Source organism: Cervus elaphus, chromosome 17 (genome assembly GCF_910594005.1).
Source record: "Cervus elaphus chromosome 17, mCerEla1.1, whole genome shotgun sequence".
NCBI lineage: Eukaryota > Metazoa > Chordata > Mammalia > Artiodactyla > Cervidae > Cervus > Cervus elaphus.
Window position 1 is genome coordinate 20,907,413 of NC_057831.1, and position 12,968 is coordinate 20,920,380.

The 12,968-nt window shown below is 40.5% G+C and overlaps 1 protein-coding gene across 9 annotated transcripts in view; it reads right to left on the reverse strand.

Moving 5' to 3' along the window:
• Positions 1-264: 264 nt before the first annotated feature.
• NPNT (nephronectin) overlaps positions 265-12,968 on the reverse strand; it is a 76,379-nt gene continuing 63,675 nt past the window's right edge. For 6 of the 9 annotated variants that reach the window (XM_043870969.1, XM_043870970.1, XM_043870971.1 and 3 more), the window contains 5 exons: positions 12,023-12,109; positions 11,350-11,448; positions 4,417-4,673; positions 2,941-3,031; positions 265-1,548 (listed from right to left, as the gene is read on the reverse strand). In XM_043870969.1, coding sequence (XP_043726904.1) covers positions 1,304-1,548; positions 2,941-3,031; positions 4,417-4,673; positions 11,350-11,448; positions 12,023-12,109 — 779 coding nt within the window. In that variant the 3' untranslated portion in view covers positions 265-1,303. Of the gene's footprint in view, positions 3,032-4,416; positions 4,674-11,349; positions 11,449-12,022; positions 12,110-12,968 lie in introns of all 9 variants that reach the window. The other 3 variants (XM_043870975.1, XM_043870977.1, XM_043870976.1) reach the window with 2 other exon arrangements.

Below are 12,968 nucleotides of genomic sequence, written 5' to 3' on the forward strand. Positions count from 1 at the left end.
ACTACAGACTAATGGGTGCTAGATGGCAGGTATTCTTTCCTTTCTCAGCTCTGTTTCTCAGGGCTCAGCAGCTCAGGTTAGAGGGCTGCAACTGCTGATGACTGTGACATCCTCTGTTTACTGATATGGCAATATTTTATTTATCATTTTCGTTCCCAATATTCCTGGTATTAAAGTGGTTCTACTATAGATGGCATTTGTGAAAACTCAAATTACCTTGATAATTCTTCCAGTTTAGAAAAAAGAAAACTCCAAGACAATTGGTATTATTAACAGTGTTTTTATTTACAAAGAATTATTTTTATTTGGCTGTTTGGAAAACCATTAACATTTTTCACTTTTAGAAAACATTAAATAATAAACAAGATGTTATACAGTACTTTGGATAACTTCTTCCATCAGTGTAGTGCAATGTATTATTGGCACCTAAAAGTGAAATTTTCTATTTTCCCCTTTCATCTCCAGTTGTGCAGTTATATGACCAAAAAGGAAATGAATCATTAAAAATGGATCTAAAGCTGTATTTCCTGGCCCCTAACTCAAAGGCTTACTGATTTATATTCCCCCTCCAGCCTTGCCTCCACCAAGTTAAATGATGAAAGATTCTATAGTCCTATTGTTCCAAAAACAATACCATTTTGTGGGGCTTGAAAATTCCAAATGGTAAGAGACACTTATGCTATTAGGTGAAGGAAAGGTCCTGGCAGTGGTGTTGGGCATGACACTCTTTTTCAGTAGTCAGGTGAAGTTGTCACACACATTGCAGGGAGATTGCACCAGATAAAAATCTCTCTCAGCTAATGTTCTTAGCTATAGTCTCTTTAAAATTTTGAAATATCATCCATTAAGCAAGTAAAAGGGTTATAACTTTACTAAGAGAAAAAATGCACACCACCACATTAGGATGTCACTGAGATACTAAAATATCTGCCCATCACTCTTGGAATAAATAGATTTTACATTTTTTCTTTTTTGTTTTTGTAACACTTCTAGGCTTGCCATAAAGAGAGAGACCTTTTCATGAGCTCAGCGCTGTGGCTTTCCCCCTTTTGATTCCTCTCTATTTGGAGGCCAAGAGGGAAATAGCTCAGTTAGACCGTAGCCTAGTCCATGTTACTTAGGCCTGGAAATTTTCATTACATAGTAATACAATCAAGATATCTTTGGAGAGATTCTGTAATCTGTTACTCTACCTTGAGGTAAGAACACTTTTAACCATCTTAAATTAATAGAAAAGAATGTTATCAAATTTTTTTAAAGTCTCAAAAAAATTCACACACTTTTAAAAACAAAAGATTCTAATTTAACAACTGTTCCTGCCAGGAAACGCTCCCTCACACTCCAGTCTAAGCCTGTTTCCTCTTGTTCTATTCTTAGTGCATGTGGAGAGCAGCTGGTCACCATCCTCTCTGTACCAACCCTTTATATACTTGAAAACCAGCAATGGTTTGCCCCTCAGTCTTCTCTTCTCCATGCTGAATAATCCCAGTTCCTTTAACTTTTCATCATAGATCTTTTTTTCCAACCCTTTAATCATCTTTGTGATTCCTGGCAAAAACAGCAAAAAATATTTTGATTACTTAATCAGAAATGAAAGCCTCAGGAATAAGTTGCCTTTTAAAAGTTCTGTATGTATATTTTTAAACCTAAGAGTAAACTTTGCAGGGAGGAAATGCAGTTTTCGTCTCACTGATCTTAGAATTCCAATCTTGTCCTGTTGCCCTAGTGTGTGTATGAATCCCATTCCAGCACATCCAACGCCTCAAAGCATGAGATTTGCCTCCTATCCTTTCCTGACACAACAGCACATAGGTCATGTTCTAGACCTGCCTAAATTTATACTTGTTTAAAAATTAGTATGAAAATCTTTCAGTGAAGCTTCCCCCATGCTTCCAAACACCCGGCTTCCACAAACAGAACCTTTTCTTCAAAACAACCCGAACTTTCATAAAGCTGCTTACAGATTGCCAGAAAGAGCCATGATGCTGTGGTAAAAGCTGTTGGTTTTCAAGTGTAACCTGAAACAGTGAGGGTTTTATATGTTAACCTCAGTTTCCTGTCTATTACTGAATGGTCTACTGTCCTTTGTAGTGATCAAACTCAATGCCATTAAATTCACCTCGCTATGACCACAACGTGACACCTCTTCCAATTTTCTCTTGCTGCCAATATAAGGTCATGGAACTGGATGCCATTCCACCGTGTATTTTTTAACTCAAAAGATCACAAGCTGCCTTTCCCTTGCAACTAGAGTCTGTAACTATTAGGAACATGTAACTACTTAATACCAATAACACATTTACACAAAATACAATACTAATAACGAGGGATTATGTGCCCATTTTACATAATTGTCTTTAGAAGAAAAATACAGTTAACAAGAGTAAATGCATCTTGATATGTTATACACCCTTCTTTTACAAAGAGAATGGCAGTGAAAGAGTTCAGGTCAGACAAGAACTATCAATACCAAGTGGAGAGGAGAAACCAAATTTCACAAGCACACTGTACAACACATCTTGGGGAAGTCAATACTACTTGTGGTACAACACTGAACAGATAACAGAATGGCCATTTGCACAGATTTCTTTTGAAACCTTCTCCCATAATTTGCTACAAGAAACACCTTGCAACGAGGATGAAGGATGGTATAGGTCACACACGTCGAAGGCCTTCTTAAAAAGACACAGCATGAAAGGTTAACACCCAAAAATGACTTTGGACACGTCTACATATGCCCCCCTGTATTTCAAGGAGGGTGTCACTGTTCATTGGGATTGCACAACAAAAGCAGGCCAGCAAGCTGTGGGTCACCAACCAGACTTTCCTGACCCACTCTTTTCCTAGGCCTGATAAGAGGGAGGAGAGGACAGGAGGTGAAGGTTGGAAAAAGAGGAGGGAGCAACATGGGGGTTCATTGCTAGTTCTGGAGTTGCTCACGTTCTTCAGGGCAGTGGCCTTTTTTCAAGCTCACATCATCCAATCCAATCTCCCCAGTGTGACCATGCCTTTTTTCACCTTTGAAGATGACCTAGAGAGAGAACGCACACACGGGTCAAGCCTCCTCTGCCCCTTTCCAACGTCTGCTCATTTACCAAAATAAAGGCAATCTTTCCCCCAAAACTAAAGAGTAAACTTAGTAGAAGGAAAGACTAGAACAGAGTTGCCAGTGTCACGGAGGCTTGCCTTTTGGTAGGAATTTAAGTCATCAGTAGACTGTTGTTCATCAGATCACCTTACCCAGAATCAGTTCCTCTTTGAAAAGTCATTCTAAACAATAGACTAGTTCCATTTAGGAATGATTAAGAAGTGGAGACTTTGTCAAAGATTACCAAGGTCAGAAGAAAAGAGTGGGATGGAATATAATGGTGTAGAAATTAGGAACCAAAGATCTGAAAGATCACAATCATGCAGCCTTACTTAGATGTTTTTTCTAAGTTTTGTTGCTTAAAATGGAGTAGAACCAAACATCCTAATGCAATCACAGCCTTGTTCACTTATGTAAAGACCAAAGTCTTTCCTGCATTTTATCTTCTGTAGAGCATCCTTGCTCCTTTTAAAACAGAAACCTATGTTAGGGTGCGAAACAACATTTTTTAATCTCCAAACAATGTAAATATTAAGAGAAATTTTCAGAAAAATAGTAAAACAAAAACCAATTCTCTGATAAAAGCTGTATTCATGGACTCCATCCTTTCTTTTTAAAGCAGTTTCTAGAAACTATACTTCTAGGTATAGATGCAGAATCTCCTAGTAACAATTTTTATAAGTATTGCCGTAAAGACGACACATTTCCGAAATACATTCACTATTTCAGTGGGGTGTTATAGATCTTTTATTGTCACCTATAACTTGACTACTTCAGATAAAATTTATATATTCAATTGACGCTTTCCCCACATCCTGTCCTGAATAGAATAAATACTTTCCAAACATATTGTTCTGGTTCCCACCCAAGGCTGCTTAACTATGATCTCTGAGCCAAAGAGGGGGGAAAAAAAGACTTTAAAGAAACATTAAAAAAATAACCCACTTTAGAGTAGCTCATGGTGGTCACAGTTTGACGTATAAGGAGTCTAAGGAAAAGGAAAAGCAGGTTAAGCCCACCGCACCCCCCGCCTTTTGAAGTTTTAACTTTTTTTTAACTTTTGCAACTCCTAAATTTTTTTTCGTTACAAGTAGGGGCTGTTCGCCAGGGTCAGGGGAGAGGCGGTGATCAGAGGCGGCCGTGAAGAACAGGTATGAAGGAGCACGGGTTAAAGAAAGCAGGCAAGAGGCAGGGTCACCAGGCCCGGAAAACGCCACAGCCTCGTGCCTGAATTCAGGAAGAGCGGAGGAGGCTTCCACTGCAGACCCCCGCGTTCTCCTCTGAAAGGAAAGCCTCCCCGGTTCTGCCTGCCTGGCGGGTCTACTTACGCTCTTGATGTCGGCCCCTCGCAGGGTGATGTGCGTTTGCCTCCAGCCATGGCCACCATTTCTTCCCCACAGGGCTGCTCCGTGGGCAGCGTGTTTCCTCACAAACACCTGGAGCGTGCCGGAGTGCAGCCCCGTCACCTTGTGCCTGAACGACAGGCACAGGTCCCCTGCGTGCAGGAGGTGGCCGAGGGGGAGCAGCAGGCGGGCGGCCCTCCCCAGCGGGCCTTTGGCTGCTGAGACCGCCAGATACTGTCCACCTGCAGGGGAAGAGCAGGGCCGTGTGTGCGCATGCGCTCAGCTGTCTGCTGGCACCGGGGCGGCGGCTGGCGCTTCGCTTCTGTCCTAAGCCCCAGGCTGTGCCAGTCATTTGTAAAGAATTGCAGACTTTTGGAGGAGGGAAACAGGACTTATCTCTACGACTGTCTTAAATTCTGTGGTTTTCTGTTAACAGAGAACACTTTGCTCATGAGGGGTACAGATTATGCCAAGGACAGCCAATAGTTAGTAATCCTAATGCTATAAATATTTCCAATTAGATATGATCAGACACACGCAGGCAAACACACACTCACCACCTCTTGATCCACGTGCATCTACTGCCTGGCTGGTGTGGTGGTTGACTTAAGTTGCCAGGGAGAATTTTCTAGGTGGATTTTCTACTTCCCAGCAGTAGAGCCGATAGTGATTTAAACGGACACTTGATCTGATGATTCTCACTTCTCCCCACTTAAAAAAATCTCTCAAGGGAGAAGGATCATTTACAAATGAGTTCGCTGTGCTTCTCATACCTGACCTCAAGAAGATGCAGAAGTGTTCTGGAAACCTGCCACATCTTCCCAGAGCATCAGTATTACTTGGAGGTAAATAGTTTAAAACATGTTTATGTGAAAACAAATCCATAATGATACAATTAATATATACAATTTCTATTATGTATACATGAATACCAAAATGTTAATAAAATCTTTCCCTTTGGAAAGGTCACTTTGATGATCTTGGATCCTCAGGGCCACAGCATTTGCTTCCCCCTATTGCTAGAGGAACTGCAATGAAGGGGGAAAGATCTGAGCAGCAGTGATATGGGAGGGGGGTGCTGCTTCCTAGGAAAGGGACAGCTGCAAGGCATATTTTGAAACTCAGTCCGTGTACAAATGACATTCCCCTCAGGCTGTTTTATTGCAACCAACTGAAAAACACACTGATGTCTCGACACTGACTTATCCATAGGAAGAATGTGGCTGCAAAGCTGAACATGTGTATCTGTTTTGGTAGAAACCCCACTTACATTTCATTGGAAATGATTTCTTAACACAAACTGTACAAGACATGACAAGGTTTGGGATGTTATTCTGCAAGTGACTTCTCCTCTACCAAGTCCCCTCTGGGTCTCTAAAGACCCAAAGAGGTGACCTGTGTGTACCTGTGGTGTGCCATGCCCTGTGCAAGTGCTCCATGGGGAGCATCTCATTCAGCCTGCTAATACGCGTTGAGGTGAACACCTCTTAGCTTCTGCATCTGCAAACAAGCCTGAGGTTTTGAGAGGTGGTCACCCAAGGTGTCATCCAGCCACTGTGTAGCTGAGTAAGTTTGAGTTCAAAACCGCCTGAATACCTGTTCAGCATGGGAATCACTGGTCTCCATACTCCCCTCCTCCAGGAGACTGTGTCATAACCAACTTCCCCCCTAAACCCCATTACATTCCTAGTACATGGTAGGCATTTAATGCCATTTGTTGAATTAATGATGTTCCAAGAATACAGCAAAAAACAACAGAGAAATAAGTCCCTTAGTCATGTTCTTGACTCACCAAAAACAAACACAATTTTTTGTACTCCTTCCGCCTCTGTCTTCCCCAAATGAATCCAAACAATATTTTGAGCCAAAATATTTAGATGGATTTAGAATGTCTCTCTGTTAGTCAGCTTTTTGAATCATCACAGGTATTTTGGTTAAGACAAAGATACAAGGTTATTACAGTTAATCTGCCATATTTAAGAAAACAAGGATTATCTTAAGTCCCTGTGGAATGGACACTAATATCACCATACCAGACTCTGCCCGCAAACAAGACAACCTAACAAAAACCAAGGAATCCTATGAAGAGGCAAATAATCCTTTTATATAGATACTTAAAATTCTATAAATGAGGTTACAATTGCTCTCCCCCTGTAGGGCTACTCTGTGGCCACTAAGAGTTTTTTATTTTGTTTTTTAACCACAAAGAATTTTTTCCCTTTTTAATAAGTGGGGCTATTACAAATTTAGAATGGCAGTGAAGGCAAAAGTTGATTGAGCATTCCAAACAAACTACCCTATTAAATATTTTCACTTCTGATTCCAAAATACTGGTTTAAATATAAAATTACATTATTTTTCATGGATTCAATTTAAGGCATCACAGTATCTAAAGGTGGTTTTGGTCAATAATAGATGCCAGATATAAAGGTGATAAAATTTTAATTTCAAACAGATAGGAAATGATATCTGTACAAGGTTACTTACTACAGCATTGTCTGACCTGGAAACAGCTGAAACGTCCCTCAGTGGACGGCCGCTTAAATCCGTTTAAGGTGTAATGGAGTAACCACCACTAACAAGAGTGAGGGTGCCCTGTATGTGCTGACACAGAACAGTCTTCCGCAGCAACAGCTAATACTATTCTAATGGTAACTCTGGGCCAGGGACTGCTTTAAATGCTTTACATATGTTTAGCAGACACTACTGAAGTGACTCAACTTGCTCAAGATCAAAGCTAGTAAGTGGTGGTGCCAGGTTACAGCCCAGGCTTTCTGGCTTCAAAGTCCACACTCATGTCAACTCTTAAGATAACATCGTTAAGTGGAAGAAGCAAGGTACAGAAGAGGGGGCTGTTGTGTGGAAAAATGTCTCTCTGGAAAGGTAACCAAGAAACTGGCTGCATCTGGGAGCCAGGGTTAGGGAGGGAGCTTTTCTTTTCCTGTTTTCATGTATTTCAAAATAATGTTTCTTAATGCTACAGTAGACATACTTGTACATACATGCTAGCATATAATTTTATACTTAAATGAATTCCCTGTAGCTCTCAGTAGCAGGCTGAGTCAGCTGCCCTTAACTTGATCCCCAGAGATTAGGGTTCCAGGAAAAGGGTCCCAAGTTTAGCCTTGACACTAGAGGAGAAGAACGTGTATTCAGGGTCACAGCTACAAGTCTATAGCACAACATCACATCTGTCAGGAGCACACACTCCCTAGAGGATGGATTAATTTCACTAAGTCACAATTAAGTTCAAGACTGAATGTGATAATAAAATCTAATGAGCACTGGGAAGGCAGATAATAAATGCACTTATTTTGCAGCTATTTCTGAAAGTTGTAAGTTTGTTTAATTAAGGTTTATCTTAGAGATATTAGTATCTAAGAATATTTGTAAATCTGGATCTTGCATAAGAAATACACAACATAAAAATCAGTCGTAACTGCAGAAATCCAAACATGTTCCCTTACAAATGGTATAATCTAGATAGAAAGAAGCAAACAATTTGGGAATTAGAATAATACACAAAAGTGATTGATTAAATTGCTTATAGTCTTTTTCTGGCCTTAGCATGTGATATATGCACAACCTCACCTGGACTTCCTAGAAAAAAAGTAGGCTCAGAAAGTAAGCTTCAATAGTATTTATCATCTGAGTGTGTTAGAATCTGTATATGGTTAGAATTTCCCAATAGGTGCTAAAAAAACCCCACCTGCAATTATGCCCTGACATATAAGCTGTATCATCTTTGGTCTTCTAACCACCTCTTCTAACTCTGTCATCTTTGGTCTTCCCATCCATTTTCCAAGATAGAACTCTGCTCTCTGATCTTGGAACCTGGGATGTTCCATTCTGGTTCAGAGGCTCCCAGGGCTCTAATCCAACCCTTGTCCAATTCTCAAAACAACACCTTGTCAAGTGTCGCCCAATCCACAGTCTCCACTGACAGCCCCCTGATCTCTCTTTAGACAGCTCTGACTATGGGCCAGTTCTGACAGTGAGCAAAAGTCAGCCACCCTGTAAGTTTTTAACTACTGATCCAAGTTCTTATCCCCTTGCTATCACAGAACAACTGAGATAGATGTTGCCCGTCATGTACTGAAAAGCTACCCTGTTCCATTATTTCTACTCCAGACTAAACATTCTGGGTTCCTGGGTTTCTCACCTGTTTTTCTATAAGCTTTGAGATACCTTTCCATCAAAGTCATACTCTTCCGAGTCACCGACAATTACCTCTCTTCTCTGGTGAAACCAAAGTGTATTTTCCATTCTAGAAAAAAATACCTATTTCTATGGAAATGACCCAACTTTCTGGCAGCAGTGACACAGGGTTCACTCACATTGATTTTATCCATTAAAACTCTTAAGTCTTTCATGCTTAATGCTAAGTCACATCCTTCCACTCCCACAGCCGTGTGGGTGGTTCAAGAGCTACACTATGGATTCATCCCCAGGAGATGCCGCCTCTTAAGTGTGGCCCACTGGTCTAATCTTTGGAGGCTGTTTGTGTCGGCACACACAGTTGCTTTCTCCCTTGGCTTTAAGTGATCCACAGATTGGTTAGTATGCCTTCAACATCCAGTTCATCCAAGCTGTTGGCAGAAACCTGGAGCAACCCCAGAAAAGCATCTTTGAGGGGCCAGAGCCAATGAGTAGACGCTGGATCTAATTACCCAGGCAGCCACCATTACTTTCCACTTGTTCTGTGTTATCACAGCCAAAGGACCATTCCAGACCTTTTTCTACCATTCTAACTGCCAATCCTCTTTTCATTTTTCTCTTGGAGGGCAAGTGGATTTGGAGGGGTGAGGCAGGTCACAGCAAATTTAAACAATTTACATATGTGATGAATAATAAAAACTGTTGAAAAGTACTAAATTGGTTCTAAAAGACAGTATTTAAATTCCAAAAAGTCAGATATTTTACACAGACTGTTTACAGACAAGTACAATGAATTCTGAGTTGAGTGTGAATTACTCTCCCCAGTGTACCTTACTTAAAACAGTTCTTCATTATGATCATGAGCATTATTCACCATTTTATCACATCGGGTTGCTAAAGATCCTTCCTTCTGTAGCACATTACTCCGGGTCAGTGGTCACTCAAATCTCCAAGGCCTGAGACGTGCTAATCAGATCATGCACACAATCCCAGGACAGGGAGGCCAGGCTGGATGGGGAAATTCTCAATAATACTGCAGGGATTGTGGGCACTGAACTGCTGAGGTTGCTGCCCGGGCAGGACAGAGAGGCGTGGATGGGAAGTCTGTTCTTTAGCTCTGTAGCCTTAGGAAACTGATGTAACCTCTGGGCCTTTGTGAAATAAAAACATTACTTCCACAGGGTAGATAAGAGGATTAAATAAAACTGAGATGATGAATGAGTCAGGATTATAGTAGATATCAAATACATGTTGATTTCTCCCTTATTCACAGTTATCTCTGACATTAATAATGATGTCATCTGTCTCAGAGCTAACCTTCAATTAAGTGAGAATGAGAGAGAGGGTACGGGTATGTGTGTGTATGTGAGACTAAAAATCATTTTACAGTTAAATCTAAAAACCCCTCTGAATTTATTGGGTACTTATTTTTAAAGTGAAAGTGTTAGTCGTTCAGTCGTGTCTGACTCTGTGTGACCCCATGGACGGTAGCCCGCCAGGCTCGTCTGTCCATGGAATTCCCCAGGCAGGAATACTGAAGTGGGTTGCCATTCCCCTCTCCAGGCAATCTTCCCAATCCAGGGACTGAACCCAGGTCTCCCACATTGCAGGCAGATTCTTTACCATCTGAACCACCAGGGAATTTTTTAAAAGCTTACCTCAAATTTCATTTTTTAAATATCTCTAACATTTCAGTCTTAGGGGATCTATTGAATATATTTTTGCCCCAAACCTTTAATAACTTGCTACTCAAAATGTACATGAGGGATGAACCTGAAAAGTATCCCCAGGAAGTGTGAGAAATGCATGAAGACCTACATTTTAACAAGGCGTCCAGCGGATTTGTGTGCACATTGACCACTGAGAAGAGCTGGTTTTAATGCAGCGTACCCTTAAGCTAACCTTTACATGTTCTGTGCTCTATCTCTCTCTATTGCTGGGATAGTACTGAGGAACTAGGCTTTTAAAGCAAGTAACTTTTTCCCCCCCCCATGATTTGCATCTTTCATTCCTGAGTCTAGAATTAGGAGCATAAAAAGGAAAAAAAAGAAACCAAACTTCTCACCCTTCCATTAAGTTTGACTCGCCCATAAAAGATTAACTACTAAAGGCAGGGGGGAAGACCAACAACAATATGTAGCTTTGTTTCCTGAAACAAGACGACAAAACATGTAATTTCTGAAACTTCAGATTCGTAGGACATGTGTAATTTAAAAGTCTTAATTTTCCAAGGGTCTATATTTACATCTACCTCTCCAATAACATTCTCTTGTGGAATAAGTGGTGGTAATTTATAACTAATTTCTCCAGCATCCAAATTAGACTGAAAATTAGATTGAGAGAGATATTCACAACTTCACAGAAATTTCCACTGTTTCCTTCTACTATTATCTTAAAGACATAGTCATGAAAACAACCAGGGACTATATGATGGCTACTGTACCGTGATATTATTTTTATACTTGGGAAGGGGGCACTACACATAACTTTATAATTTAGAATGAGCCTACATGTTTTATATTTACACCAAGCTGTTTTGAGAGAAATTAGCTGGCCTTTTAATGAATTCCTTGTCTACTTATAATTCTACTTGCTAGCTAACAAATTCAGTTCACCTAAAAAAAATGGAAGATGAATGCTGAATACACTTTTCTATTAAGTAAACACAGAGCTATGTTACAGTATCCTTGATTAGCAGAACTGAGGTCCTCAGATAGGATCCAGCTGAAATGTGTACTAGGGTTAGACGAACGGTTTTACCTGCTGGATCCCTCACTGGTTCCCAGTGCACGTCACTGTCTTTTTCCCGGATCCATCCACAAAGCCCATGGTCAAAATTACAACTGTGGATCAGAACACCTGCAAGGAAATTACCAGAAAGATGAGTGGACCACAAACCCAAGGGCTAACAACAACAAAAGCCTTGTGAACTAGAAGTATTATCCAAGTGTTCGCTCCTGTCCACATTTAAATGTCCCACCAGAAGGTCTGTCCGTGAGATCAAAAGGAAATCATATGAATCCTTTCTCAGCACAATTGTGCTTCAGTGCTCAGCTGTAGAAATAGAACACACCATTGCTGCCAAATTATGACCTTGTTACCTCATCACTTATAAAATATGACTTCCTCCTCAGCTTAATGCTGCCTCAAGATTTTTTTAAAAGAAGATAATGATGATTCACTGTTTTTGCTCAACTGATCTAACTACAGGGGAAACCAAGTGGTAAAAAAAAAAAAAATGTACCATTTTCTCAGATGTAACCAAACAATCTACAATTTAAAAGCTGCTTTACTTAAAGCTGATTCATGTTGTAAAGCAGAAACTAAAACAACATTGTAAAGCAATTATCCTCCAATTTTAAAAAAAATGTTATTTTAATGAAATAGAGGGACATAGTGTCATTATAACAGTACTAAGAATATAGGGATCTACCTGGATCATCCTTTGCTTCATCATCTGCACTGACTCCTCTTTCAATTTCAAATATTTCAAACAAGTCATTTGAAGGCTGCCGTGGAACTGCAATAGAGAGGCATTTTGTTCAGTTTCAATGAGGCATTGACACAGAGGCGTTACCTTTAACACAGGGGAAAGACGTAGGTATTACACTCATCTGGAAACTCCAAAACATTTCATCACAGTTCACATGAGGATTCATGAAGCTTGTTCTGGAGCAATCTTATAATATTTATCTGGGTACAATTTTAATAAATGGGTTTCTAAAGCTTCTAAAATTCACCATAAAATACATTAAAAAGTATCTGGAAAATACATTTTAAAACGGCTACCAATTTCTAGCAAAACAGCTCTATGAAATTCTAAAATTTGTCTATGAAAGATACATTATGGACTCTAAGGCTGTTTTAATGGGGGGGGTGGGGTGGGGAATGCCTGTAATTGCAGCAAATGGTTTAACTTTCTAACCAAAGCATGAACTCATCTCCAGTGAACTCAGCATCTGCTATGGGCTTCAGGGCTTAAGCAGGTTCCCCGGCTCCTTTTAGATCAAATCCAAACTCCTTAGCACGGTGTTCACAATCCACCCCCTAAAACACACAGTACTGCCCAAACATGCTGTCCTGTTCACCTCTCTGACCCCCTGCCCAGCCTGGGATGCTCTCTTCCTGCTAATTGACCAGTCTAACCTCCCCTCTCTGTTACCAAAAAAAAATATTTTTTTAGTTGCTCAGGCGTGTCTGACTCTTTGCGATCCCATGGACTGTAGCCTGCCTGGCTCCTCTGTCCATGGGATTCTCCAGGCAAGATCTCTGTTCAAAGCTCAGCATAAATACCACTGGCTGGGTAGAAACTCTAATGTCCCGAGTGAATTCAACTCTTCCCCCCTGTACTCTGACGGCTCATATTTACATGCTATTCC